The sequence below is a fragment of the Phoxinus phoxinus genome, assembly GCF_949152265.1.
Source record: "Phoxinus phoxinus genome assembly, chromosome: 23".
Classification (NCBI taxonomy): Eukaryota; Metazoa; Chordata; class Actinopteri; order Cypriniformes; family Leuciscidae; genus Phoxinus; species Phoxinus phoxinus.
In genome coordinates, this window is record NC_136898.1 from 21,113,859 (window position 1) to 21,138,068 (window position 24,210).

General features: G+C 41.4%; 1 protein-coding gene across 2 annotated transcripts; it reads left to right on the forward strand.

Moving 5' to 3' along the window:
- Positions 1 to 3,404: 3,404 nt before the first annotated feature.
- On the forward strand, positions 3,405 to 23,804 carry cops4 (COP9 constitutive photomorphogenic homolog subunit 4 (Arabidopsis)). Of its 2 annotated transcripts, none has more exons than XM_079599560.1 (10): positions 3,405 to 3,537; positions 4,283 to 4,362; positions 4,496 to 4,647; positions 4,724 to 4,827; positions 4,911 to 5,064; positions 7,700 to 7,850; positions 10,839 to 11,009; positions 11,092 to 11,207; positions 23,313 to 23,397; positions 23,493 to 23,804. In XM_079599560.1, exons 1-10 carry the CDS (start codon positions 3,464 to 3,466, stop codon positions 23,624 to 23,626), a joined length of 1,221 nt encoding a protein of 406 aa, XP_079455686.1. In that variant the 5' UTR covers positions 3,405 to 3,463; the 3' UTR covers positions 23,627 to 23,804. The 2 variants fall into 2 exon arrangements, 1 of the variants encoding a protein (XP_079455686.1); XR_013796127.1 differs by having other exon boundaries at positions 3,406 to 3,537; positions 11,092 to 11,907; positions 22,522 to 23,397.
- The last annotated feature ends 406 nt before the right edge of the window (positions 23,805 to 24,210 follow it).

Consider the following 24,210-nt stretch of genomic DNA (forward strand, 5'->3'; position numbering starts at 1 on the left):
TCTATTCTATTACATTGCAATATATTCTATACTAATCTATTCTATTCTATTATATCATATTATATTGCATTCTATTCGATTCTATTACATTACATTCTATACTAATCTGTTCTATTCTATTCTATACTAATCTGTTCTATTCTATTATATCATATTATATTATATTACATTGCATTCTATTCTATTCTATACTAATCTGTTCTATTCTATTCTATTACATTGCATTATATTCTATTATATTCTATTCTATTATATCATGTTATATTACGTTGCATTCTATTCTATTCTATTCTATTACATTGCATTCTATTCTATACTAATCTGTTCTTTTATATTCTATTACATTATATTACATTGCATTCTATTCTATTCTATTACATTGCATTCTATTCTATACCAATCTGTTATATTCTATTCTATTCTATTCTATTATATTACATTGCATTCTATTCTATTCTGTTATATTCTATTCTATACTAATCTGTTCTATTCTATTCTATTCTATTCTATTACATTGCATTCTATTCTATACTAATCTGTTATATTCTATTCTATTCTATTCTATTATATTACATTGCATTCTATTCTATTCTGTTATATTCTATTCTATACTAATCTGTTCTATTCTATTCTATTCTATTCTATTACATTGCATTCTATTCTATACTAATCTGTTATATTCTATTCTGTTCTATTCTATTCTATTCTATTCTATTATATTACATTGCATTCTATTCTATTCTGTTATATTCTATTCTATACTAATCTGTTCTATTCTATTATATCATATTATATTATATTACATTACATTCTATTCTATTCTGTTATATTCTATTCTATACTAATCTGTTCTATTCTATTATATCATATTATATTATATTACATTGCATTCTATTCTATTCTATACTAATCTGTTCTATTCTATTCTATTACATTGCATTATATTCTATTATATTCTATTCTATTATATCATGTTATATTACGTTGCATTCTATTCTATTCTATTCTATTACATTGCATTCTATTCTATACTAATCTGTTCTATTATATTCTATTACATTATATTACATTGCATTCTATTCTATTCTATTACATTGCATTCTATTCTATACCAATCTGTTATATTCTATTCTATTCTATTCTATTATATTACATTGCATTCTATTCTATTCTGTTATATTCTATTCTATACTAATCTGTTCTATTCTATTCTATTCTATTCTATTACATTGCATTCTATTCTATACTAATCTGTTATATTCTATTCTATTCTATTCTATTATATTACATTGCATTCTATTCTATTCTGTTATATTCTATTCTATACTAATCTGTTCTATTCTATTCTATTCTATTCTATTACATTGCATTCTATTCTATACTAATCTGTTATATTCTATTCTGTTCTATTCTATTCTATTCTATTCTATTATATTACATTGCATTCTATTCTATTCTGTTATATTCTATTCTATACTAATCTGTTATATTCTATTCTATTCTATTTTATTCTATTCTATTATATTACATTGCATTCTATTCTATTCTGTTATATTCTATTCTATACTAATCTGTTCTATTCTATTCTATTATATTCTATTATATTACATTGCATTCAATTATATTCTATTATATTACATTGCATTCTATTCTATACTAATCTGTTATATTCTATTCTATACTAATCTGTTATATTCTATTCTGTTCTATTCTATTCTATTCTATTCTATTATATTACATTGCATTCTATTCTATTCTGTTATATTCTATTCTATACTAATCTGTTATATTCTATTCTATTCTATTTTATTCTATTCTATTATATTACATTGCATTCTATTCTATTCTGTTATATTCTATTCTATACTAATCTGTTCTATTCTATTCTATTATATTCTATTATATTACATTGCATTCAATTATATTCTATTATATTACATTGCATTCTATTCTATACTAATCTGTTATATTCTATTCTATACTAATCTGTTCTATTCTATTCTATTACATTGCATTCTATTCTATACTAATCTGTTCTATTATATTCTATTCTATTCTATTACATTGCATTCTATTCTATACTAATCTGTTATATTCTATTCTATTCTATTCTATTACATTGCATTATACTAATCTGTTCTATTCTATTATATTACATTGCATTCTATTCTATTCTATTACATTGCATTCTATTCTATACTAATCTGTTATATTCTATTCTATTCTATTCTATTCTATTCTATTACATTGCATTCTATTCTATACTAATCTGTTATATTCTATTCTATACTAATCTGTTATATTCTATTATATCACATTACATTATATTATATTACATTGCATTCTATTCTATTCTATTCTATTCTATTCTATTCTATTCTATTCTATTCTATTGTGTCTGCTGCAGTTTCCCTTCTCTGCAGACTTGCTCTTTGGCAGTGTTTGTTACTATTCATAGATGTGAAATGGTTTATAGTATATAATTTAGTAACTGTTGCAGGCAGAATATTACAGATCAGAAGTCTCTTTCTCCAGAGAGTGATGATCCGGTGTCTGGAAATGAGAATATCTGCCACTAAAGAGCAGTCATTTTGAAACTTGTGGTAGATTTTTTTTGTCCTTTATTGCTAGCAGAATTACGAAATGCAATGATTTCAACGATAATAAAAGTTTTAGATTTAAGATTTTAGAATTAGATTTAAATAATTATATTAATATAATGTATTAATGAAGGTTATCTTAAAGCATTACTGGGACATCTATTGGGGTCCTTGGGTTGGCTGGAAGTCTGGCTGGTAAAGGTAGAGGTTGAAAGAAAAACTTATTTACATTTTTACATAAAATTTTAATTTGGTTAACAAATTTTAATGTCAAAAAGTGAAAAGTAAAAAAAAAGCCTACACCATTGAAATCATTGCATTTCGTAATTCTGCTAGCAATAAAGGACAAAAAGCCTCACACCACGAGGCCCTCTGGTGGTCAGTGTGTGATGTACAGTTTCGCTCAGGCCGGGATTGAGTGGCGCCCTCTGGTGGTCAGTGTGTGATGTGCAGTTTCCCTCAGGCCGGGATTGAGTGGCGCCCTCTGGTGGTCAGAGTGTGATGTGCAGTTTCCCTCAGGCCGGGATTGAGTGGCGCCCTCTGGTGGTCAGTGTGTGATGTGCAGTTTCCCTCAGGCCGGGATTGAGTGGCGCCCTCTGGTGGTCAGTGTGTGATGTGCAGTTTCCCTCAGGCCGGGATTGAGTGGCGCCCTCTGGTGGTCAGTGTGTGATGTGCAGTTTCCCTCAGGCCGGGATTGAGTGGCGCCCTCTGGTGGTCAGAGTGTGATGTGCAGTTTCCCTCAGGCCGGGATTGAGTGGCGCCCTCTGGTGGTCAGTGTGTGATGTGCAGTTTCCCTCAGGCCGGGATTGAGTGGCGCCCTCTGGTGGTCCGCCGCAAGTGTTGTTGTTTGACCGACGAGGAAAATGGCGTCCGGCGTGAGGCAGGAGCTCGCGCAGCTGATGAACTCTAGTGGGTCTCATAAAGATCTAGCTGGGAAGTATGTATTCTCAAGTCATTCACCAGTATTGGTTCTTACTATATGTCTATTGCATGAGTGTATTATTGTGTAACGTTAGGTTATTTTCTTATGAAAGCTGTGATGCTGCAGATGCGATGACAAGCTAGCATTAGCTAGCGTGAGGATGTGCAGGACAGATGATACCTGTCAACATGCCTACATTTGTTTGATATCAATCGAAATACGTTATAAAGTTGTTAATGGTTAGTCGCTATTATAATAATTTATAAATACTCGTATGATGATGTATTTAATGATACATTTTGCGAGTGCTGGCCGCTGGAGTAATGGCAATAAGTTAACTTGAAAAGCACTTTACTAAATTAAAGACCTCATGAAATCAAAATTGGAGGGTTTTAGTCGACGTCTTTTAGGTTTAAGGTAATTTATATCCTTGTGTGCACCTAAAGTTTGACAAATGGGTATTTAATCAAACAAACGCAAAATTATGGTCTTTTTTTCTCGTAATAAGTGACCAAAAATATTGATGATAATCTTGTATTCAGGGGCGGATCTATATTTTTATCCAATCAAATATTCTAGAATGACATGCCCCGCCCCCAACACACCTTCCTCTGACTAGCAAAATAGCAAGTAACAAATCGGCAACCAATTATGTTATTTTTTTATCCAACTTTAACATTTTGAAGTAAAAGTATGGTTGTGTTCTTCTGCAAAAATTCTAGTTATTTTCTTAGACTGATGAATGTGTTTCTTCTGACAGATACCGTCAAATATTAGAAAAGGCTCTTCAGTTTACTGATGCAGAGCAACTTGAGTCAATGAAAGCATTTGTGGAAGCGAGTAAGTAACATTACACTAGTATTCAAGTACACTAGTCTGATAATATCATTCGAATATATTCCACTTACATCGGTTTGTATGGAATTGCTCTGTTTACATTGTTTAAACTGATGAGCGCCTCTATTTCGCACAGTGGTCAATGAGAACGTCAGCTTGGTCATATCCAGACAGCTGTTGACAGACTTCTGCTCACACCTGGCAAACCTGCCGGAAGGCACGGCGAAAGCGGTGTGTCACTTCACTCTGGAGAAGATTCAGCCCAGAGTCATCTCGTTTGAAGAACAGGTATGTGTCCTGAAAGGTGCTCTCACCTCAGTGCCGGAGCCTGGATCATGTATGAGCAAATCTCATGCGCTTGCAGGTGGCGTCCATCAGACAGCATCTAGCCACGATCTATGAGAAAGAGGAGGACTGGAGGAACGCCGCCCAGGTCCTCGTGGGTATCCCGCTGGAGACGGGTCAAAAGTAAGCTCACTTTTCATTTGCAAGGCACCCAAAATGCTAATGATGTATTTACGTTCTTATTATGTGTTTTTCTGATTCTATAGACAGTACAATGTGGACTACAAGTTGGACACGTACCTGAAAATCGCTCGCCTGTATTTAGAGGACGACGACCCGGTTCAGGCCGAGGCCTACATCAATCGAGCATCTTTACTTCAGAACGAATCCACCAATGAACAGCTGCAGATTCACTACAAGGTGACATCAATTGAACAATATTGTGTCCTTTTATAATATGCTAATTGGCCTTTTATTTCCCCCTGAAGCTCACTAATAAACTTAAAGAGAGTTGTCATATTTCTAAAATGCTTTTTTATATTTTTTAAATATATATATATATATATATATTTTACAGCAAATATGTATGTATGTGTATATATTTTTTCTTATTTAAAAATATTTTCATAAATGTTTTAATTAATAAATGTTATATATACTTACAGCTTATGAAAACCCCAAATTCAAAATCAGAATATTGTGAAAAGGTTTTCATAAGCTGTAAGCCATAATCATCAAAATTATACCAAATAAAGGCTTGGAATATCTTACTTTGCATGTAATCAATCTATATAATATATTAGTTTCACCTTTTAAGTTGAATTACTGAAATAAATGAACTTTTGCACCATATTAACATTTTTGAGTTTCACCTGTATATACACACATTGTATAAACATCTCAATAATAATTTATACATTAATGAAAACTTTTACGTAATACATGTATATTAAAAATGTATATAATAAAATGTATATGCAATATAACATATTTATATTGTACAACAAATATATATTTATTATAATATATTTAAAATATATGGAATGTATAAAATATATAAGGATCATAATTTACAGTACACAAATAATTATTATGAATAATAATTAATACATTAATGAAAAATGTTTTAAATATAATATAATGTAATGTATATAAACAAAGTATATATATTAAATATAATCTATTTATATTGTTTAATTCAACAAATTTATATTTAATATAATAATATTAAAATATATTTAGTAGGGCTGTCCGTTAAACGCGTTATTAACGGCGTAAATTTTTTTATCGCGAGATTAACGCCTAGTTTTTTTCACATGCTTTTGCAGCAACTAGTAACGTTATTAAAACTACAACGCCACACCGGATCTAGCTAGACCAGAAACAAAACAACAGCACGCCGCACACACTTGTTTGGGCTTGCGAACCGGCCAAAGAGAGGACGAGAAGCGCAGCGCAGAGCCGCGTCTAGCACAACTCGTATCGCACATCGGACGCACACTTTCTCAGTTTATGGCCAGCAATAAAAACGCAGAATGGCGCCGCCGGTGTGTGTGCACTCATAGAGAATAATGTGTTCGGATTTTAAATACGCGGTGCTACGCTTCTCATCCGGTGTGCGACTGCGACCCTCTTTAACGTTACGTTGTGAGTGGATGAATGATGAGCGTGAGACGCCGAAATGGAGGCCAATAATATTCTGAATGGAAAGTTTACTTTTAAAAAGTTGCCAAATGGGTTAGTTGACAAGACCAAAGTGATCTGTGTGTTTTGTCGTTGTGAACTGAGCTATCATCGCAGCACGTCCAGTCTGAATACCACTCGATGGCAAGCACACACACACACACACCGCATGATGCGATCTCAGCACACTCGTCACTATCAGTAACGTTACCTCGTCAGTATTTCTGTCACCCTTTTATTGATGGACAGTGTTACATTGTGTGAGAGATTATTTGCTCCAAGTGAGAATGAATTGAACAGTATATGCTAATCTTGTTTTCAATAAAAAACATTTGCACAAAGCAAGCCGATCCACTTTTCCATGTTGATAAGAGCATTAAAATGAGAAAAAATAATGGGACAAAAAGAAGTCAAGAGACATTTAGAATAGAAAAAAATTTGCGATTAATCGCGAGTTAACTATGACATTAATGCGATTAATCGCGAGTTAACTATGACATTAATGCGATTAATCGCGAGTTAACTATGACATTAATGCGATTAATCGCGAGTTAACTATGACATTAATGCGATTAATCGCGAGTTAACTATGACATTAATGCGATTAATCGCGAGTTAACTATGACATTAATGCGATTAATCGCGAGTTAACTATGACATTAATGCGATTAATCGCGAGTTAACTATGACATTAATGCGATTAATCGCGATTAAATATTGTAATCGTTTGACAGCCCTAATATTTAGATGATATAAAATGTATATAAAATATATGGATAAAAATGAACACATTTTTGAAAATATTTTTAAACAAAGTTAAAATGTAGGTAAAAATAATTTAAAATATAAGTACTTTTTAATAATAATATATATTATAAACATATACACAATAATATTAATAATAATATATACATTAATGAAAACCTTTTTAAATGTAATATAAATGTATTGTATATAAATAAAGGTATATATTAAATATTAAATATTTTGTATTTAATTTTTGATTAATTAATTTTTGACAATACGATGTATAGTTATAATAATACAATTAAAATATACTTCAAATATATAAAATGTATATGAAATATATAGATCCTAATTGACATATTTATGAAAACATTTTTAAATAAAAATGAAATGCAAGTAAATTAAAATATGAATTAATTATCATGCTCAAACTTATATAGTTACTTTACTTTATGTGACTGTAATCTATTTGACAATAATGGTTGTTTGGTTGAAGTAAAAACAAAACAAAAATTAGACAATTTCTAAGTTCTGTTAATTACTAACTTGACAGTGTGTGATTCTGTAATATGTGTCTGCTTTATGGTTATTGTGAAACTGTAATATATGCCGTCATGTTTTGCAGGTTTGCTATGCCAGAGTTCTGGATTATCGGAGGAAGTTCATTGAGGCAGCTCAGCGCTACAATGAGCTTTCTTACAAATCCATCGTCCATGAGACGGAGCGTCTGGAGGCCTTGAAACACGCGCTTCACTGCACTATACTGGCCTCTGCAGGTACTCTAATGCGTTACACCACTAATGCTAAGCTACCGGACTCGCGGTTAGCCAGTTTCAGCCTCATTTGAAGCTGGTCGCATTATTTTTTATTTATTACTGAAAGTTGGCTTACTACAGGGGACTTAAGTCCGTTTTCTGAACTTTTACCTCAAAATTGTTTGTTTTTTAATTCTCCTCGTAAAACGGGCCGCGGTGGAGGTCTGGTCTCTATTTTTAAAAACACATTTTCCTGTAGCCAAACTATGTTTTATGACTATCGGAGTTTTGAGCTGCAATTGTTTACACTAACGTTAGAACGGAATGGCTCACTCTTGATTGCTCTGATATACCGCCCTCCTAAGCACAATGAAAACTTTTTAAATGAGTTTGCAGACTTCTTGGGGGAATTTATACCTAAATTTGATAAATTGTTAATCATTGGTGATTTTAACATTCATGTGTGTTGTAAAACGGACTCATTAACTAAAGAATTTACTACTTTGTTAAATGCATTTGATCTCAATCAATATGTGAATGTCCCTACTCATCAGTTGGGACATACACTTGACCTTGTACTATCATATGGTTTTTCTCCTTGTGATCTTGAGGTAGTTGAAAATGGGTTTTCTGACCACAAATCTGTTATGTTTTCTGTTCCCTGGGTACCAAATGACTCTAAAGCCACTAAATATGTCCGTAAATCTCGATTAATTACCTCATCTACAAGCACATCCTTTTCATTAGCCTTTTGTGATGCTATTCAATCTGTAGATGTCAGTCAGTATGATCTGAGTGCAGAGGAGCTCCTACTCAGACTCAACTCCACATTTGTAAATGTTTTGGATTCAGTGGCACCTGTAAAGACCTTAAAACTTAAACCTAGATCTGAGCCTTGGATGGATGATCATGTTCGCTCTTTGAGGCAGACCTGTAGACGAGCAGAGCGCAAGTGGAAAAATGACAGGCTCCAAATATCTTTTGAAATAGTAAGAGATTCATTATCCAAATTCCAGAAGGCAGTGAAAGTAGCAAAATCCAGGTATTTCACAGAACTTATTAATAGAAATTATAATAGGCCAAAAACTCTTTTTACTGTTTTTAACACTGTTGTTAATCCACCTGTCTCTGAGTACCCTGCTGTCTCAAAAACAATGTGTGATGATTTTCTTAATTTTTTTATAAATAAGATTAATGATATCAGATTGGGGATATCTCCCCCTGCTGGTGATCCATCCATCCACTCTGTTTGTACTGCAGAGTTCAGTCGGCTTGAACCTATTTCTTTTATTCAACTTCAAGGAATAGTGTGCCAGTTAAAGCCATCAGGCTCCTCCATTGATGTTATGCCTCCATATTTCCTGAAAAAAGTTTTTGATACAGTGGGTCCCTACCTTGTGACTATGATAAACCGATGTATTGAAACTAGTATGGTACCAGATGTGTTAAAACATGCCACAGTCCGCCCTTTGCTTAAAAGACCGAATCTAGACCCTACTGTTTTAGATAATTATAGGCCTATTTCTAATTTGTCTTTTATTACAAAGATCCTAGAGAAAATAGTTCTTCAACAATTGCAGAGTTTCTTAGATGAAAATAAGATATTTGAGATCTTTCAATCAGGTTTTAGAAAACATCACTCGACAGAGACTGCACTTTTGAGGGTTTTAAATGACATCCTACTAACTGGCGACTCTGGGGACTATGCTGTGCTTGTGCTCCTAGACTTGAGTGCTGCTTTTGATACAGTGGACCACGCTGTCCTTCTTACTCGCTTGGAGCACTGTGTTGGTGTAAAAGGAAGTGCTCTTGAATGGTTTAAATCATACCTTTCAAATAGAAGTTTTAAAGTCCATATGGGTGAACATTCATCTGAGGCAGCCCCTCTATCATGTGGTGTTCCTCAGGGCTCCATCTTAGCTCCTATTCTTTTTACATTATATATGCTCCCATTGGGTTCTATTTTTAGGAAGCATGGTCTGTCGTTTCACTGCTACGCAGATGATACTCAAATTTATTTGCCATTAAATAAGAGTTTGAATGGTCTGGAGGCACTTATGACCTGTTTGTCTGATGTTAAGGCCTGGTTGTCTTTAAATTTTCTTAATTTTAATGAGAGTAAAACTGAAATAATAGTTTTTGGTCCTTCAGATTCTCTTAGTACACCAAAAATAAACTTGGGTGAGTTTTCCCCATCTGTTAAGCCTTGGGTAAAAAATCTTGGGGTTGTCATTGATGATGGGCTGAAATTTGACAAACACATAAATACAGTGGTCAAATCATGCTTCTTTCAGCTTCGACTACTAGCCAAAGTAAAACCAATTCTGTCAAGAAATAATTTTGGAAAATTAATTCATGCTTTTATTACTTCTAGATTGGATTACTGTAACTCACTTTATGTTGGGATCAGCCAGTTAGCTTTATCCCGGTTGCAGAGAGTGCAAAATGCAGCTGCAAGACTTTTAACCAGTACTAAAAAACGGGACCACATTAAGCCAGTTCTACGTTCTTTGCACTGGCTACCTGTATGTTATCGAGTGAATTTTAAAATTCTTCTTTTGGTGTTTAAATCTTTAAATGGCCTTGCCCCTCCCTACCTCTCGGACTTATTAACTGAATATCGTCCAGTTCTGTCTCTCCGGTCGTCCAACCAGAGATTGTTATGTGTGCCGAAGTCGAAGCTGAGATGCAGAGGTGATCGCGCTTTTTCAGTAGCTGCCCCCAGACTGTGGAATGCTCTGCCTCTCTGTATTCGTTATGCATCATCACTGTCTATTTTTAAATCTATGCTAAAAACTCATTTGTTTAATTTGGCATATAATCAATGATGAAGTTGTATTGTATTTTTTGTTTTTATGTATTGTTTTTAATTATACTGTATTACCTTGCTCTGTTTTTCATTGTGCAGCACATTGGACAACTTAGGTTGTAATTAATAGTGCTATATAAATAAAATTGACATTGACATTGACATTGACATATCTAACCAGTCATTAATGTGTCCATAAGGTCAGCAGCGCTCTCGCATGTTGGCTACTCTCTTCAAGGACGAGCGCTGTCAGCAACTCTCCGCCTACGGCATCCTGGAAAAGATGTACCTGGATCGAATCATTCGGGGAAACCAGCTGCAAGAGTTTGCTGCCATGCTGATGCCACATCAGAAAGCCACCACAGCCGATGGTATTACATACTATTGGGAATCTGAAGGATTATTACTTTCATACTGCAAAGGCAACGACTAATACTTGTCTAATGCTTTCAGGTTCAAGCATCCTAGACCGAGCAGTCATTGAGCACAACCTGCTGTCTGCTAGCAAACTGTACAATAACATCACATTTGAAGAGTTAGGAGCGCTTTTGGAGATTCCACCTGCAAAGGTACAGATGTGTTGACTGACTTTGTTAGGAGACTTCTAATATAGAAGTATGTTCAAAACATATTCAGGGCCTAAAACGAACACTTACAAGCGCCAAATGCAAGTAAAAATCTGTGTGGGCGAGTATATGAAACTGTCACTCGCCAGTTGGCCGTTTTTTATGAATTTTAAAAATACATGAAGGTGAAAAAATATGAATGACGCTCGGGACAGTTGACGGGCCAGAGCTTCATCGTCACGGAAGTTTAGGCATTGACAAGAAGACACTAAAGGAAGCTGATTTCGTTACTCCCGCGTTCTTAACTGAGCTCTCTTTCACGTCTTCTTTCACTTGAGCGGACAAATTCACACAAAATTATGTCAAAAAACAGCGAGTATCTTAGTAAACAGTCGCGCATGACTTAAGTGAACGTAAACAGTTGAGAAAGTAAACGTGTGTGTATCAGTGTATTAGATCTGTGCATTCACTCCTAAAGTGACAGCAGCCTAATATTCCTGCTTCTGTCTGTGCTTTACTGTTAATCAAAGGACAAAGATAAAATCACTCACTGCTTTTGACTGAATAACTTTTGTATCTTTAATACGGATGTTTAATTTATACAGTGAAGACTATGCAATGTTGTTTTACATTTGCGTGCTTAATTAAATTTCTGTGCCTGAAAACTACTGTCAAAAGCTACCTAAAAACCCCGAAAAGCACTGTTAGACTAGACGGATTTCAGAAAAATGGCCTTCTATAAGAAGTGAGGAGCATTTATGGGTACAAGTCGGGAACCGGCCTACCTTACATATTTCAAGGGTGCTGAGTCCAAAAAAACTGGTACCCAAGCGAAATTTTGAGTTTTTTACCTTCTAATTTGCATATCAAAATGGCCGCCAAATTGCCTATCTTGCTCAGTCGTTGGACCATTTTCCCCTAGTTTTTTTGTAAGTAGGCAATCAAGATGAGGAAATTAAGTTTCTAGATCGATAGTCAAGGGTCAGAGCAAAGATATAATGGAGGCTCACTGCCTTTTTTATGTATATATATGCAAAATACCAACTTTTAAGGTGAAATTAAGCATTATTTGTGTCATTTTTTAAGGCCGACATAAATATTCAATCAATATCACTCTTAAATGTTCCCAGTGTAAATATGATATGTGATGTATTCCATATTACATAATAACTAAGAAAAACGTCTCTGGTTACTTACGTAACCTATGTTCTCTGAATAGGGAACGAGACGCTGCGGATAGCGCAGTGGGATATTCTCTGAATGTGCCGATTGTCTGAAGCCTATAGAATCACGCCAATTCATTGGCTGATGGCGTCCGCGCGACATGGCTCCGCCCCGACGCACTCACGTCGCGTCATCACATTCGCGCGCGCGCCATCTGCTCCTCAGATTTCTCTGCCGAAAAGAAAACTGTCAGCAGCGTGAGTAGCTTGGCCGCTAACGCAGCGTCTCGTTCCCTATTCAGAGAACATAGGTTACGTAAGTAACCAGAGACGTTCTCTTTCATAGGTTCACTCAACGCTGCGGATAGCGCAGTGGGAACGGACTACCAAACTCGCCAAGCTAGAACGCTTTATGACTGGTAAACAAAAGAGACAACGACCAAGAAGAGTTCAAACAGAAAGAACCTGGGAACCCGGGGTCATGTCAAGATCTAAACTATAGAATCGTACAAAAGTGTGCGGAGAGGACCAACCTGCCGCAACACAAATGTCCTCCAAGAGTGCTCCTCTAAAAAGCGCTTGAGAAGATGCCACACTTCTGGTGGAATGAGCTCTAATGCTGAGGGGTGAAGGTAAGCCACGCACCCCGTAAGCCAACGAGATAGCCTCTGTAACCCAGTGGGAAATCCTCTGCTTCGATGCAGCAAGCCCACGGCGGCTAGCACCAAAGCAAACCAAAAGCTGGTTAGATTTCCTCCAACCGCCTGAGCGGTCTACATAGATCTTGAGAGAACGAACTGGGCAGAGCAAGTTAAGCTTCCTATCTTCCTCAGAAGAAAATGGAGGAGGGTGGAAAGCGTTAAGGTTAACTACCTGTGAGCGAAAAGTTGTGGAGAGAACCTTGGGGACATACCCTGGTCTCGGCCTCAAGGAAACTTTGACCAGGCCAGGGGCAAAGTCCAGGCAAGACTCGCTAACAGACAGGGCTTGCAAGTCTCCCATCCGCTTTAATGAGGACAACGCTAGCAAAAGAGAAACCTTGAGAGTCAGGATCCTATCCGGAGCTGACTCTAAGGGCTCAAAGGGGGCCATCGTCAAACCCTCTAGGACAACAGAAAGGTCCCATGAGGGAACTCTAGGGGAGCGAGCCAGTTTCAGGCGCTTCACCCCACGCATAAAAGCAGAAACTAATCTTAATTTACCCAGGGGAATCTCATCCGATTCCCTATGTGCTGCAATAGCTGCGACATAAACTCTGAGAGTGGTAGCAGCCGCCCCAGCAGCAAACTTCTCCTGCAGGAATTCCAGTACTGAACCAACAGGGCAGTTAACTGGGTTCCTATCATGCGCTAAGCACCAATTCTTAAAAACCTTCCACTTGGAAGAATACAGTCGCCTTGTAGAAGGGGCTCTGGCACTCGCAATGGTCTCCTGAACGTCAGTTGGGAGACCAGAGCTTAATGTTAACGGCCTTTGATCGGCCAAACATATAGCTTCCATATGTCTGGGCGAGGATGCCATATCTTGCCCTGCAGCTGTGACAGCAGATCTTCTCTGACTGGGATCCTCCAGGGGGAAGATTCCAGTAGAGGAATTAGCTCCGAAAACCATGGCTGAGATGGCCAGAACGGAGCCACTAAGAGGAGGCGGACTCCGCTCTCTCTCACTCTGGCCAAGACCGCCTGGATCAGTTTGATGGGCGGGAAGGCATAGAGTTTCTGCGTTGGCCAAGGGTGAGCGAACGCATCTATCCCCAATGGGGCCGGGGGACTCAGGGAGAACCAAAGCGGGCATTGGGACGACTCTTGAGATGCAAAGAGGTCCACCTCCGCCTCCCCGAAAACCTCCCAGATCAGGGCCACCGTCTGGCGGTTCAACATCCATTCCCCCGATCTGAGTTTCTGTCTCGACAGAAAATCTGCTGCGAGGTTCAGAACCCCTGGGACATGAACCGCTCTTAGAGAAAGGAACTTGCTCTGAGACCACAGGAGAAGGTGACGCGCATGCCTGTCTAGGGTGCGCGACCGAGACCCCCCCCTGCCGGTTCACATGTGACACCACTGCCATGTTGTCTGTTCTGACAATGACATGGTGCCCCTCCAGGAGAGGGAGGAATTCCTGCAGAGCCAGGAAAACGGCTCTTAACTCCAGGCAGTTTATGTGCCAAGAGAGAGCCTCTCCCTTCCAGACCCCACACGCTGGTCTGCCCTCGAAAACTGCTCCCCAGCCGGTGAGAGAGGCATCCGTCGTAACCATCTGGCGACGAAATACCGCACCCATACTGACCCCTTTCCGAAGAAAAAGAGGGTCCCGCCATACTGACAGGGCTCGAAAACAACTGTGCGATACCTTCAGTAGGCGAAGGGTTGACCCGGAGGGTCGAACCCCTGAGAGCTTCACCCACCACATGAAGGGTCTCATGTGGAGTAGGCCCAGCGGTAGTACAGAGGAGGCCGCGGCCATAAGACCCAGCATCCTGCGGCAGGTGCCCACTGACACATGATAGCCTAGTGAAAAACGAGCCAAGCATGTCGTCAGGCTGGAAATCCGTGCAGGGGCCAAGCGGGCCTGCATGAGAACGGAATCCATGTTCACCCCCAAGAAAACGGTGCTTTGAGCCGGAGCAAGAACACTCTTCTCCGAGTTCAACCTCAACCCGAGAGACTGGATGTGACTCAGAACAATGTCTCTGTGGTGGGCCACTAGCTCCCTGGACTGGGCTAAAATAAGCCAATCGTCCAGGTAATTTAGAACACGGATGCCCTGGAGCCGCAATGGGGCCAGAGCTGCATCTATGCACTTTGTGAATGTCCTCGGGGCCAAGGAGAGGCCGAAGGGAAGGACCTTGTACTGGAACGCCCTTTCTCCAACGGCGAACCTGAGGAACTGCCTGTGTCGCCGAACAACCTGGATGTGAAAATAGGCATCCTTTAGGTCTATCGTCACGAACCAATCCCCTGGCCGAATCTGAGATATGATAGCTTTCAGCGTCAACATCTTGAATTTCCCTTTGTAAAGGGCGAAGTTCAGTCGGCGGAGGTCCAGTATGGGACGCAAACCGCCGCCCTTCTTCGGGACCAGGAAATAACGGCTGTAAAAGCCCTTCTCGGATTCCCCTGGAGGGATCTCCTCTATTGCCCCTTTGAGAAGGAGGGAAGAGATTTCCTGCTGCAGTACAGAAGCCTGAGTGGCGCTGTCTACTACAGTCAGAAAGACCCCGTTGAAACAGGGGGGATTGCGGCAAAACTGAAGAGTGTAGCCGAACCGAATTGTGCGAAGAACCCAAGACGATACCCCTGGTAAGCGCTCCCATTCCGGAAGGAAATGAGATAGAGGAAGAGGAATGTTGTAGTGCAGACGACATACCTGAGTGAGGGTGCCGTGTTGACGTTCCTGGGGTAAAGAGGTTGACTGTGCAGGAAGGCCGTTGGCGTCCTGGCACGTGACGGGAGGCATCGATGCTGGGGTAAAGGTGACCCGGTCCGCCTGCTCCGGAGGAAAACGAAAAGTGCCTCCGAGGGTGCGGCTGGCAGTTATAGAGAGTGTGCGGGGTGAGGGGAGAAAGCAGAAAACGTCTCCTTCCTCCCGCACTGGACTGAGTCGATATGGTGAAATATGGCCTGCACTCCGAGACACTCTGAGTGGCGAAGGTGACAGGGCAAGGAAAGGAGAGCTGGGGGGTGGGCAGAAACGCTTGCGCGGTCTGACCCAACCCTGAGAAGGCAGAGGAGCTCTCCTTTTCCCGACCGGAAGGTCAGGAACGGCTCTGGGCCGCCGAAGCGGTCGGTTTGTCGGACCGCTTTAATTGAAGACGTTTGTGAGGCCGTTGACGGGGAAATGGGCGACCGCGGGCTCCCCAAACCGTGGTAGGTGGGGGATGTCCCTGTTCGCTCCTCCTGGAAGAGAACTCCGGTCTAGGAGAGGGACGTTCTCTGGGTCGCCCCGGGGGTGGAGCAGAAGGTTCCCTAGCCCTCCTGGGCATGAACTGCCTGAACGCGGCCGACTGGGATTTGGAGGAGCGGAACTTCTCAACCACTGTGTTGACCGCCTCACCAAACAAACCCGTCTGAGAGATGGGGGCGTCCAAGAGGAAAACCTTCTCTTTGTCCCGTATTTCCGTGAGATTAAGCCACAAGTGGCGCTCCACCGCCACGGAGCCGGCCATAGAGCGACCTAAAGCACGTGCGGTATGCTTGGTGGCCCTTAAGGCTAGATCAGTAGCCTTACGAAGCTCCTTGACCGCTTCAGGGGTCACGCCGTCGCCCTCGTCCATTTCTTTCAGGACGTCCGCCTGGTAGGCCTGGAGAATGGCCATAGTGTGCAGAGTCATGCCTGCCTGCCCAGCCGCCATATAGGATTTTCCAATGAGAGAGGAAGTAGTCCTACATGCTTTAGAGGGAAGGAGGGGGCGCGACTTCCAGGACGGCGCAGACGACGGAGCAAGATGGTCGGCTAAAGTCTCCTCAATCGCCGGAATGGCGGAATAGCCCTGTTCCACAGAACCTACTAGGTTGGTGAAATCAGCAGCTGCCGCATTAGTGAGGCGCGAAGAGAAAGGCTGCTTCCAGGATCTGGAGATCTCATGATGCAGATCACTGAAAAATGGTAGCTTCCTCCGTTGCGGCCTAGAATTAGGGCCGCTGAGAAGCCTCTCGTCGAGTTTAGAAGATTGAGACTCACGTGGCTCGTCGGGCCAATCAATAGTGAGCTTCTCTGTAGCGCGCGAAAGCACGTCCACGAGCTCTGCGTAGGCCGCAGTAGGCCGCGCTTCCTGGCCGCTCGGCGGGATAACCTCGTCGGCGAGAGTAAGCCCGAAATCCTCTGAGTCGGATGCCTCGGTAAACAGTATATCCTCCAGCCCAAAAGAAACCGCATCGCGTGCTCCCGGGCTGGGGCGCAAATAATCATGTGAAAATTCGACTGGCATGCCACGTGCGTGCCGCGGGGAGGGAGGGAGAGAAAGAGCGGGGCTCGTCTGCTCGAACTCCACGTCCTCAAGCTCTACATCCGAACCCCAAGCCGCGGATCCTCGAGAGGCCTCGGGAGCGCGGCAGGGGGAGACGAATGATTCTCTCTCAAAGACCGCGAGCCGCGATTTGAGGGTTTTGAGCAACAAATTTTCACAGAATTTGCATTTAGAAGATCCTATAATAGCCTCACGCGCATGTGAAAAACCCAAACATTTAACGCACTTACTGTGTGGGTCGTCGTTAGCGATGTAACGAGCACATGACGGAGTACAGCGTCTGTAATCCATGGCAGCTTCACCGTAAGGAGAAACAGAGTTCCGCTTAAACAGTCGCAGAAGCGCCGAAAATAATCCTTTAGTGATAGTTGTTAGCTTTCAGAAAAACCACGAGCGAAGGGCAAACGTGACCGCTTCGTTCTGAAGGTAGAGAAATCTGAGGAGCAGATGGCGCGCGCGCGAATGTGATGACGCGACGTGAGTGCGTCGGGGCGGAGCCATGTCGCGCGGACGCCATCAGCCAATGAATTGGCGTGATTCTATAGGCTTCAGACAATCGGCACATTCAGAGAATATCCCACTGCGCTATCCGCAGCGTTGAGTGAACCTATGAAAGAGAACACCATTGCAAGTTGTCTGAGATTATTTTTTTTTAATGCAAATTAAGCATTTGTTCTCTAAATTCTAAGACGGGAAAAACCCAGGTGAATAGTCTCTCTGTCACTCACATGCACGCGTGCGCAGGCCGCATACACACACCCCTCCCCCTCCGTGCACGCCGCGTCTCCATGAGAATGAGTGATCAACGTTGAAAGCAAGTTCGCAAAAGGTTGGTATCTCGTGAACACCTTTACACAATCACGCATTAAAAAGTGGTATATCGACCCGAGAAGCGATTAACTTTTAGAAAGTTAACTAGTCGCAAGTTTGAGGTAAGATGCACTTGGGCTGTCGATGTCAAAACACTAGCCTATAGCCTAAGCTGTGATTCAAATATTAAATAATGTTATGTTATAACACATTACTGTTGTGTAAATACACTGTTGATGCACAACAGTGTATTTACAACAGTAAACAGTACAACAGGGGAAAACCTCTGTTCCACAAGATATTGAAGCCAAAAATTATCATTAATTTTGAATTAATGTAAAACGCGTTGTGGCAGCATGCAGACATAGGCAAGACGGCTCGCGTGCCTATTGGCTGTCCTGCGGCAACTGCAGCAGCCTATCGAGAGAGGCCGATCGTGACGTCAGATCCAAAGGGGGGGCTTCGCGCCCACTACGTCACGTCCCGCCGAAACGGGCGTGGCCTAGGCCTATAAATACAGCTCGATGGGCTGATATAATCTGGTTTTTCATCGCTGAAGCGAACCAGAGCGTGTTGCAGGCATGGCAAAGATACGCAGTACTCGTTCCCTCATCTAGAGAGAACCGAGGTTACGTTAGTAACCGAGTACGTTCTCTTACGAGAGGTTCTCTCATACTGCGTAATATCTTATGCTACGGGGAACACAGTGTAAAACGCTGTGCGTGCTGGGATCCAACACCAAAGTCCCAAGGGCAGGTGCCTGGGGCTCATATAGTGCATAATCACCAGGGACTCACAGAGAGTCTGAGAAGAGAGGCTGGAAGCATCATTCCCCAATAAGTAGCATCCTAAGGGAGCTAATCACATCAACAGTGTTCCACACAGTCAGGGTGAAAATGTTCGGTCTTAACTGGGTAACAGTATGGGTCTTACTCAATGCCCATGGAGTTATTTTATCGATCAGTGAGCGGTGCTCAAGCAGTTTCAGTATTCTGAGCCAAAGCAACGGGGCAGACAGTACTGATTTTTAGACCGAAAGTAGTTTAGCCTGCAAGGCGGGAACCTCTAGGTTATAAAACCTTATAAATGTATATGCCTCTAGTGGAGTGCGCTCTGACACCCAAAGGACACTGCAAGCCTTTAGAAGTGTAGGCCAGTGCTATGGCTTCAACTATCCACCTGGATAGGCTTTGTTTCGATGCGGCTAGTCCCTTAGAATGTCCGCTGAACGAAACGAGGAGCTGCTCAGTCTGTGAGCAGACACGAGCGAGACACATAAGCTCTTAATGCCCTGACTGGGCAAAGGAAGCTTGCGTCCTTTTCCTCGTTGTAAACCGGCAGGGCAGACAGGGAAATATCCTGAGCCCTGAACGGTGTGTTGAGGGATTTAGGCACGTAACCGTGTCTTGGTTTGAGTGTTTCAAATGTTTCATGTCCGATAAATGGATTGGCTCGAACGGGGCACCTTTCATTGCTTCCAAAACCGTAGAAAGGTCCCACATGGGGACTGAAGGGGGTCTGGGAGGGTTCAGCCTCTTGGCTTCCTTAAGGAAGCGGATGACCAGATCGTTCCTCCCTAGTGACTGGCCAGTCGCTGGTTTAGTAAACGCTGCTATGGCCGCCACATAAACCTTGAGTGTGGATGGAGTTCTGCCCTTATCCAGTAGCTCTTGAAGGAAGGAGAGAACTTCCGTAACCCCACAGTCTGGGGGTGAAAATCCTCGAGCTCTGCACCAGCCAGAAAACACAGACCATTTTTAGGAATAGAGTCGTCTAGTAGATGGGGCTCTAGCCTGCGTGATCTGGTTTAACACTCCCTCCGGGAGGTTAGCGGGTACCCGTTGATGGCCCACACATGTAGGGACCAAAGCTCTGGGTGAGGATGCCAGATCGAGCCCTTGGCCTGAGAGAGGAGGTCTTTCCTCATCGGTATTGGCCATGGGGCAGTGCTTGTCAGCTGCATCAAAACTGGGAACCAAGCCTGGTTTTTTCAGAGCGGAGCCACAAGTAGCACTGAAAATCCGTTTTCCCTGATTCGTTCCAATACCTGAGGCAGGAGCGAGATGGGGGGAAAAGCATAGAGAGGGGCAGCGGGGCCAGACGTGGGCCAGCGCATCCCTGCTCTTGGAGAAAAACTTTGGACAGTGAGCGGGACGCAAACAGGTCTACCTGCGCTCTGCCGAATGTCTCCCACAGCAGTAGGCCCGTCTGCGGGTGCAGAGACCATTCTCCTGCTGGAACATTGTTTCTGGACAGTCTGTCTGGTCCCAAATTCAGGTGACCAGGCACATGTGCTGCTCTCAATGAGCGCAGATTGTGCTGAGCCCAGACCAGGAGGCGTTCCGTCAGCCTGTAAAGGTTTCGGGACCTGACGCCACCCTGGCGATTTATATAGGCCACCACTGACATGTTGTCCGAGCGGACCAAGACGTGGTAGTCCTTTATCTGAGGACAAAAGCACCTCAGCGCGTTGTCGACTGCCATCATTTCCTAGACAGTTAATGTGTAGAAGCTTCTCCCGTTCTGACCACTGGCCAAAGAACGGTCTGCCCTCGAGCACCACTCCCCATCCCGAGGTGGAGGCGTCCGTGGACACCACCTTCACACTCAAGGAAGTCCCCAGGTTTACACCTGACTGATACCAGTTGATTGTTCTCCAAGGTTTCAGAGCTGAGACGCATTTCTGATTGACCGTGAGGCGAAACAGACCAGAGGCCCATGCCCGAGGTGGTACTCGCGCTTTTAGCCATAACTGCAGCGGGCGCATGCGAAGCAGACCCAACTGGAGTACTAATGATGCTGACGTGACGCTATTTGTATTTGGAAATACACGTCCTTCAGATCTATTCACATAAACCAGTCCTCTTGGCAAATCTGTACGAGGATTTTCCTGGTTATGAGCATTCTGAACTGGCGTTTCACAAGCAATTTGTTCAGCTGTCTTAGATCTAGAATGGGTCTGAGAACCCTGTCTTTTTTCGGTACCAGAAAATATCTGCTGTATAGACCCCCTTCGCTCTGAGCTTGAGATAAAGGCTCTATGGCCCCTTTGCTCAATAGTTTCGCCATTTCGGCTCGAAGCAGATGAGCTACTTCGTTTTTTACCGTATTTTCGACCCGCGCCGTGTAATGGCGGTGACGTCGAGCGAACTGCAGCGAGTAGCCTCTTTTTATAATGTTCAGCACCCATTATGATACCTCGGGAAGCTTTGCCCACGCATTTGCGTGAATAGCTTGGGGTAGACACTGTTGAGTGTCTACATACACTGTTGAGTACAAATACACCAAAAGTACATCGTAGAAAGTCTGGAAAATGCACTATCAATTGCTCAGCAACCTCGGAATTGGTGATCTCACGGAGGAGACTCAAAGATCTTCAGAGGCTTTTGTCTGCAGAATATATGATGTGCATAAAACAGACTCTGTTGATGCAGCAAGGTATATACTTTTCTCCAGGACAGGTAAACCAGAAGCAATGCCGGCAACAAGCGATGCGATCTCTGTGATTTGGCGGGATCGTATATAATTTTTTCAATGTTTTTGTTTCATGCACGCCTTTTTTTCCATCTTTCGAGAAGAATGGAGGCTGCGTTGAAGTGATTTGATAGTGTTTTGGGTGCCGGGTCATATCGCTATACAACTACTATTCAATTTGCAGAAAGAGAAAGCTGAAAATTATCAGAAGAGCAAAAACAAAAAGAATGATTAGATGGAGATGAATGACATGTATAGCAGCATGCGGTAAGGAACATTCTTCTGTTTATGATATATCATACAGCTAGACCTGTAATAACGGCAAGACATTTCCTAGTAAAGCCTATTGACGTCATATCAGGGAGATAAGTCAGTAAATTTGAGTAAAATCACAGGCTTCGGTTATCCCGTGTGAATGCGCCACACGAAATTCAGATGTGTGGGGGTCATTTCTAAATCACATGTGGTCCTCAGATAGTACTAATCCCGTGCGAATAGGGCTTAAGAGTGATATTGATTGAATATTTATGTCGGCCTTAAAAAATTACACAAATAATGCTTAATTTCAACTTAAAAGTTGGTATTTTGCATATATATATACATAAAAAATTTATTATATCCATTATATCTTTGCTCTGACCCTTGACTATCGATCTAGAAACTTAATTTCCTCATCTTGATTGCCTACTTACAAAAAAACTAGGGGAAAATGGTCCAACGACTGAGCAAGATAGGCAATTTGGCGGCCATTTTGATATGCAAATTAGAAGGTCAAAAACTCAAAATTTCGCTTGGGTACCAGTTTTTTGGGATTCAGAACCCTAGAAATATGTAAAGTAGGCCGGTTCCCGACTTGTACCCATAAATGCTCCTCACTTTCACTTTTTGGGTACATCCCATCTAGACTATGTTTATTTCATTTGTATCTTTGCTATATTGTATTTATTTGTGCTTTTGCTTGTAATTTGATTATTTGTTCTTATTTTACTACTGACTGTTTATTAGTCTTTAAAATCGCCCTGTCCCTTGTCTGTAGTCAATAATTATATCCCTAAAAACTCATCTTTGATCACCAAAATTACATATTTTAAAAAGATATTTATACATTAAAAAAAGTCATGCCTTAAAATAGCTTGAATGTAAATCTACACCCTTGCCTCATTTAATATATGCGGTTCTATGAATATGCAAATGAGCCCCGCCTCCACTCACTCGCACCAGCTCAGAGATCCACTTGTTGACGATCACACGTTGACCTGATTGGTTACAAGGTAGTTTGTGACGTCAGCGATTTCAAACCGTGTTTTTGAGACTGTCTTTGGTTCACGGCAGTTTTAAGGAGAAAATACTCAGTAATGGTGTTGACTTGTGAATTTACACATGGTTTGTCTTGCAAACCATGTGCTAAACACCACATAGACATATAAACAACATTAAAAGCTTGATTTTCACCACTGGGGGACTTTAATAATGTTTTAAATTTATATTAGTTAGGCTAGAAGTTTTAGCTGTGGTATCAAAATACCAATAGAGACTTGTGCATTTTCAATGATATCTACAATTTTGGCATCAATACTGCCTGTTTTTGCAAAAACTGTCATGGCCGGTAAAAAATATTCATGGCCGGTACATTTTGGTACATCACTGGTATTCTGTGTATTTCATCCTGTTATAAATATCTTTGTCTTTTCACAGGCAGAAAAGATAGCGTCACAAATGATTACCGAAGGCCGCATGAATGGATTCATCGACCAGATAGATGGCATTGTCCATTTTGAAAGTATGTTTGATTTTTGACTGAATATGTTGGATGCCTGTATAGCCATGAATCAAATTTAAGAGGCTTACAAATATGACATCTCTTATTTCCACCAGCGCGAGAGCCGTTGCCCACCTGGGACAAGCAGATTCAGTCGCTGTGCTTCCAGGTGAACAACCTCCTGGAGAAGATCAGTCTGGCAGCACCCGAGTGGACGGCACAAGCCATCGAGGCACAGATGACACAATAAACCACACTCGTACTCTTTTGTCTACATCACTTTGCTTTCTCTCCTCTCATTGGTCAAAACTGAAAAGACTCCTGGCGCATATATATTAATGTTCTGTTAAGCTTGACCTTCCTCCTTGTGAGGTTAATATTTTCATAGTTACGGTCTGTGAGTATCCAATAAACGTTGTGAAAATGTATTTGTGTCTCAACAATGTTGTCTCCATTTTGCTTCATAGATTTGCTGCTATGTAAAACCATTAATAATAAAAAAATCACCTATCAAGTCCAGTCAGTAACTGGAAAACCGCTCAGCCAAGCCCATGTTTGATTTCGTGTGGGACCTCTCCAACTACATGTAGACCAGCTAAATGCTGACTCCTCCATTTCCTGGTCCCGTGGAGGAAGCCCCTAAAACTGGAAATCGGGGGTAACACGGGGAAGTCTGTGTCCTGGTTAAAACTGTGTATTTCTCTGGATTTAAACATTCTTATAAACATTTGGGATAATGTAAGTATACAAATCAACAAAATATATAACATTGTTCTAGTGATTTTTGGATATTTTTATCAAAAAATCTTACATAGTGTGGCTTTAAGAGACTTC

Excerpts from the sequence above, each read along its gene's own strand:
- cops4 (XM_079599560.1), top strand. The coding sequence starts at position 3,464 with ATGGCGTCCGGCGTGAGGCAGGAGCTCGCGCAGCTGATGAACTCTAGT. Across the intron at positions 7,851-10,838 it reads CACTATACTGGCCTCTGCAG|GTCAGCAGCGCTCTCGCATG; the intron begins GTACTCTAATGC and ends TGTGTCCATAAG. Across the intron at positions 11,208-23,312 it reads TGGAGATTCCACCTGCAAAG|GCAGAAAAGATAGCGTCACA; the intron begins GTACAGATGTGT and ends GTCTTTTCACAG.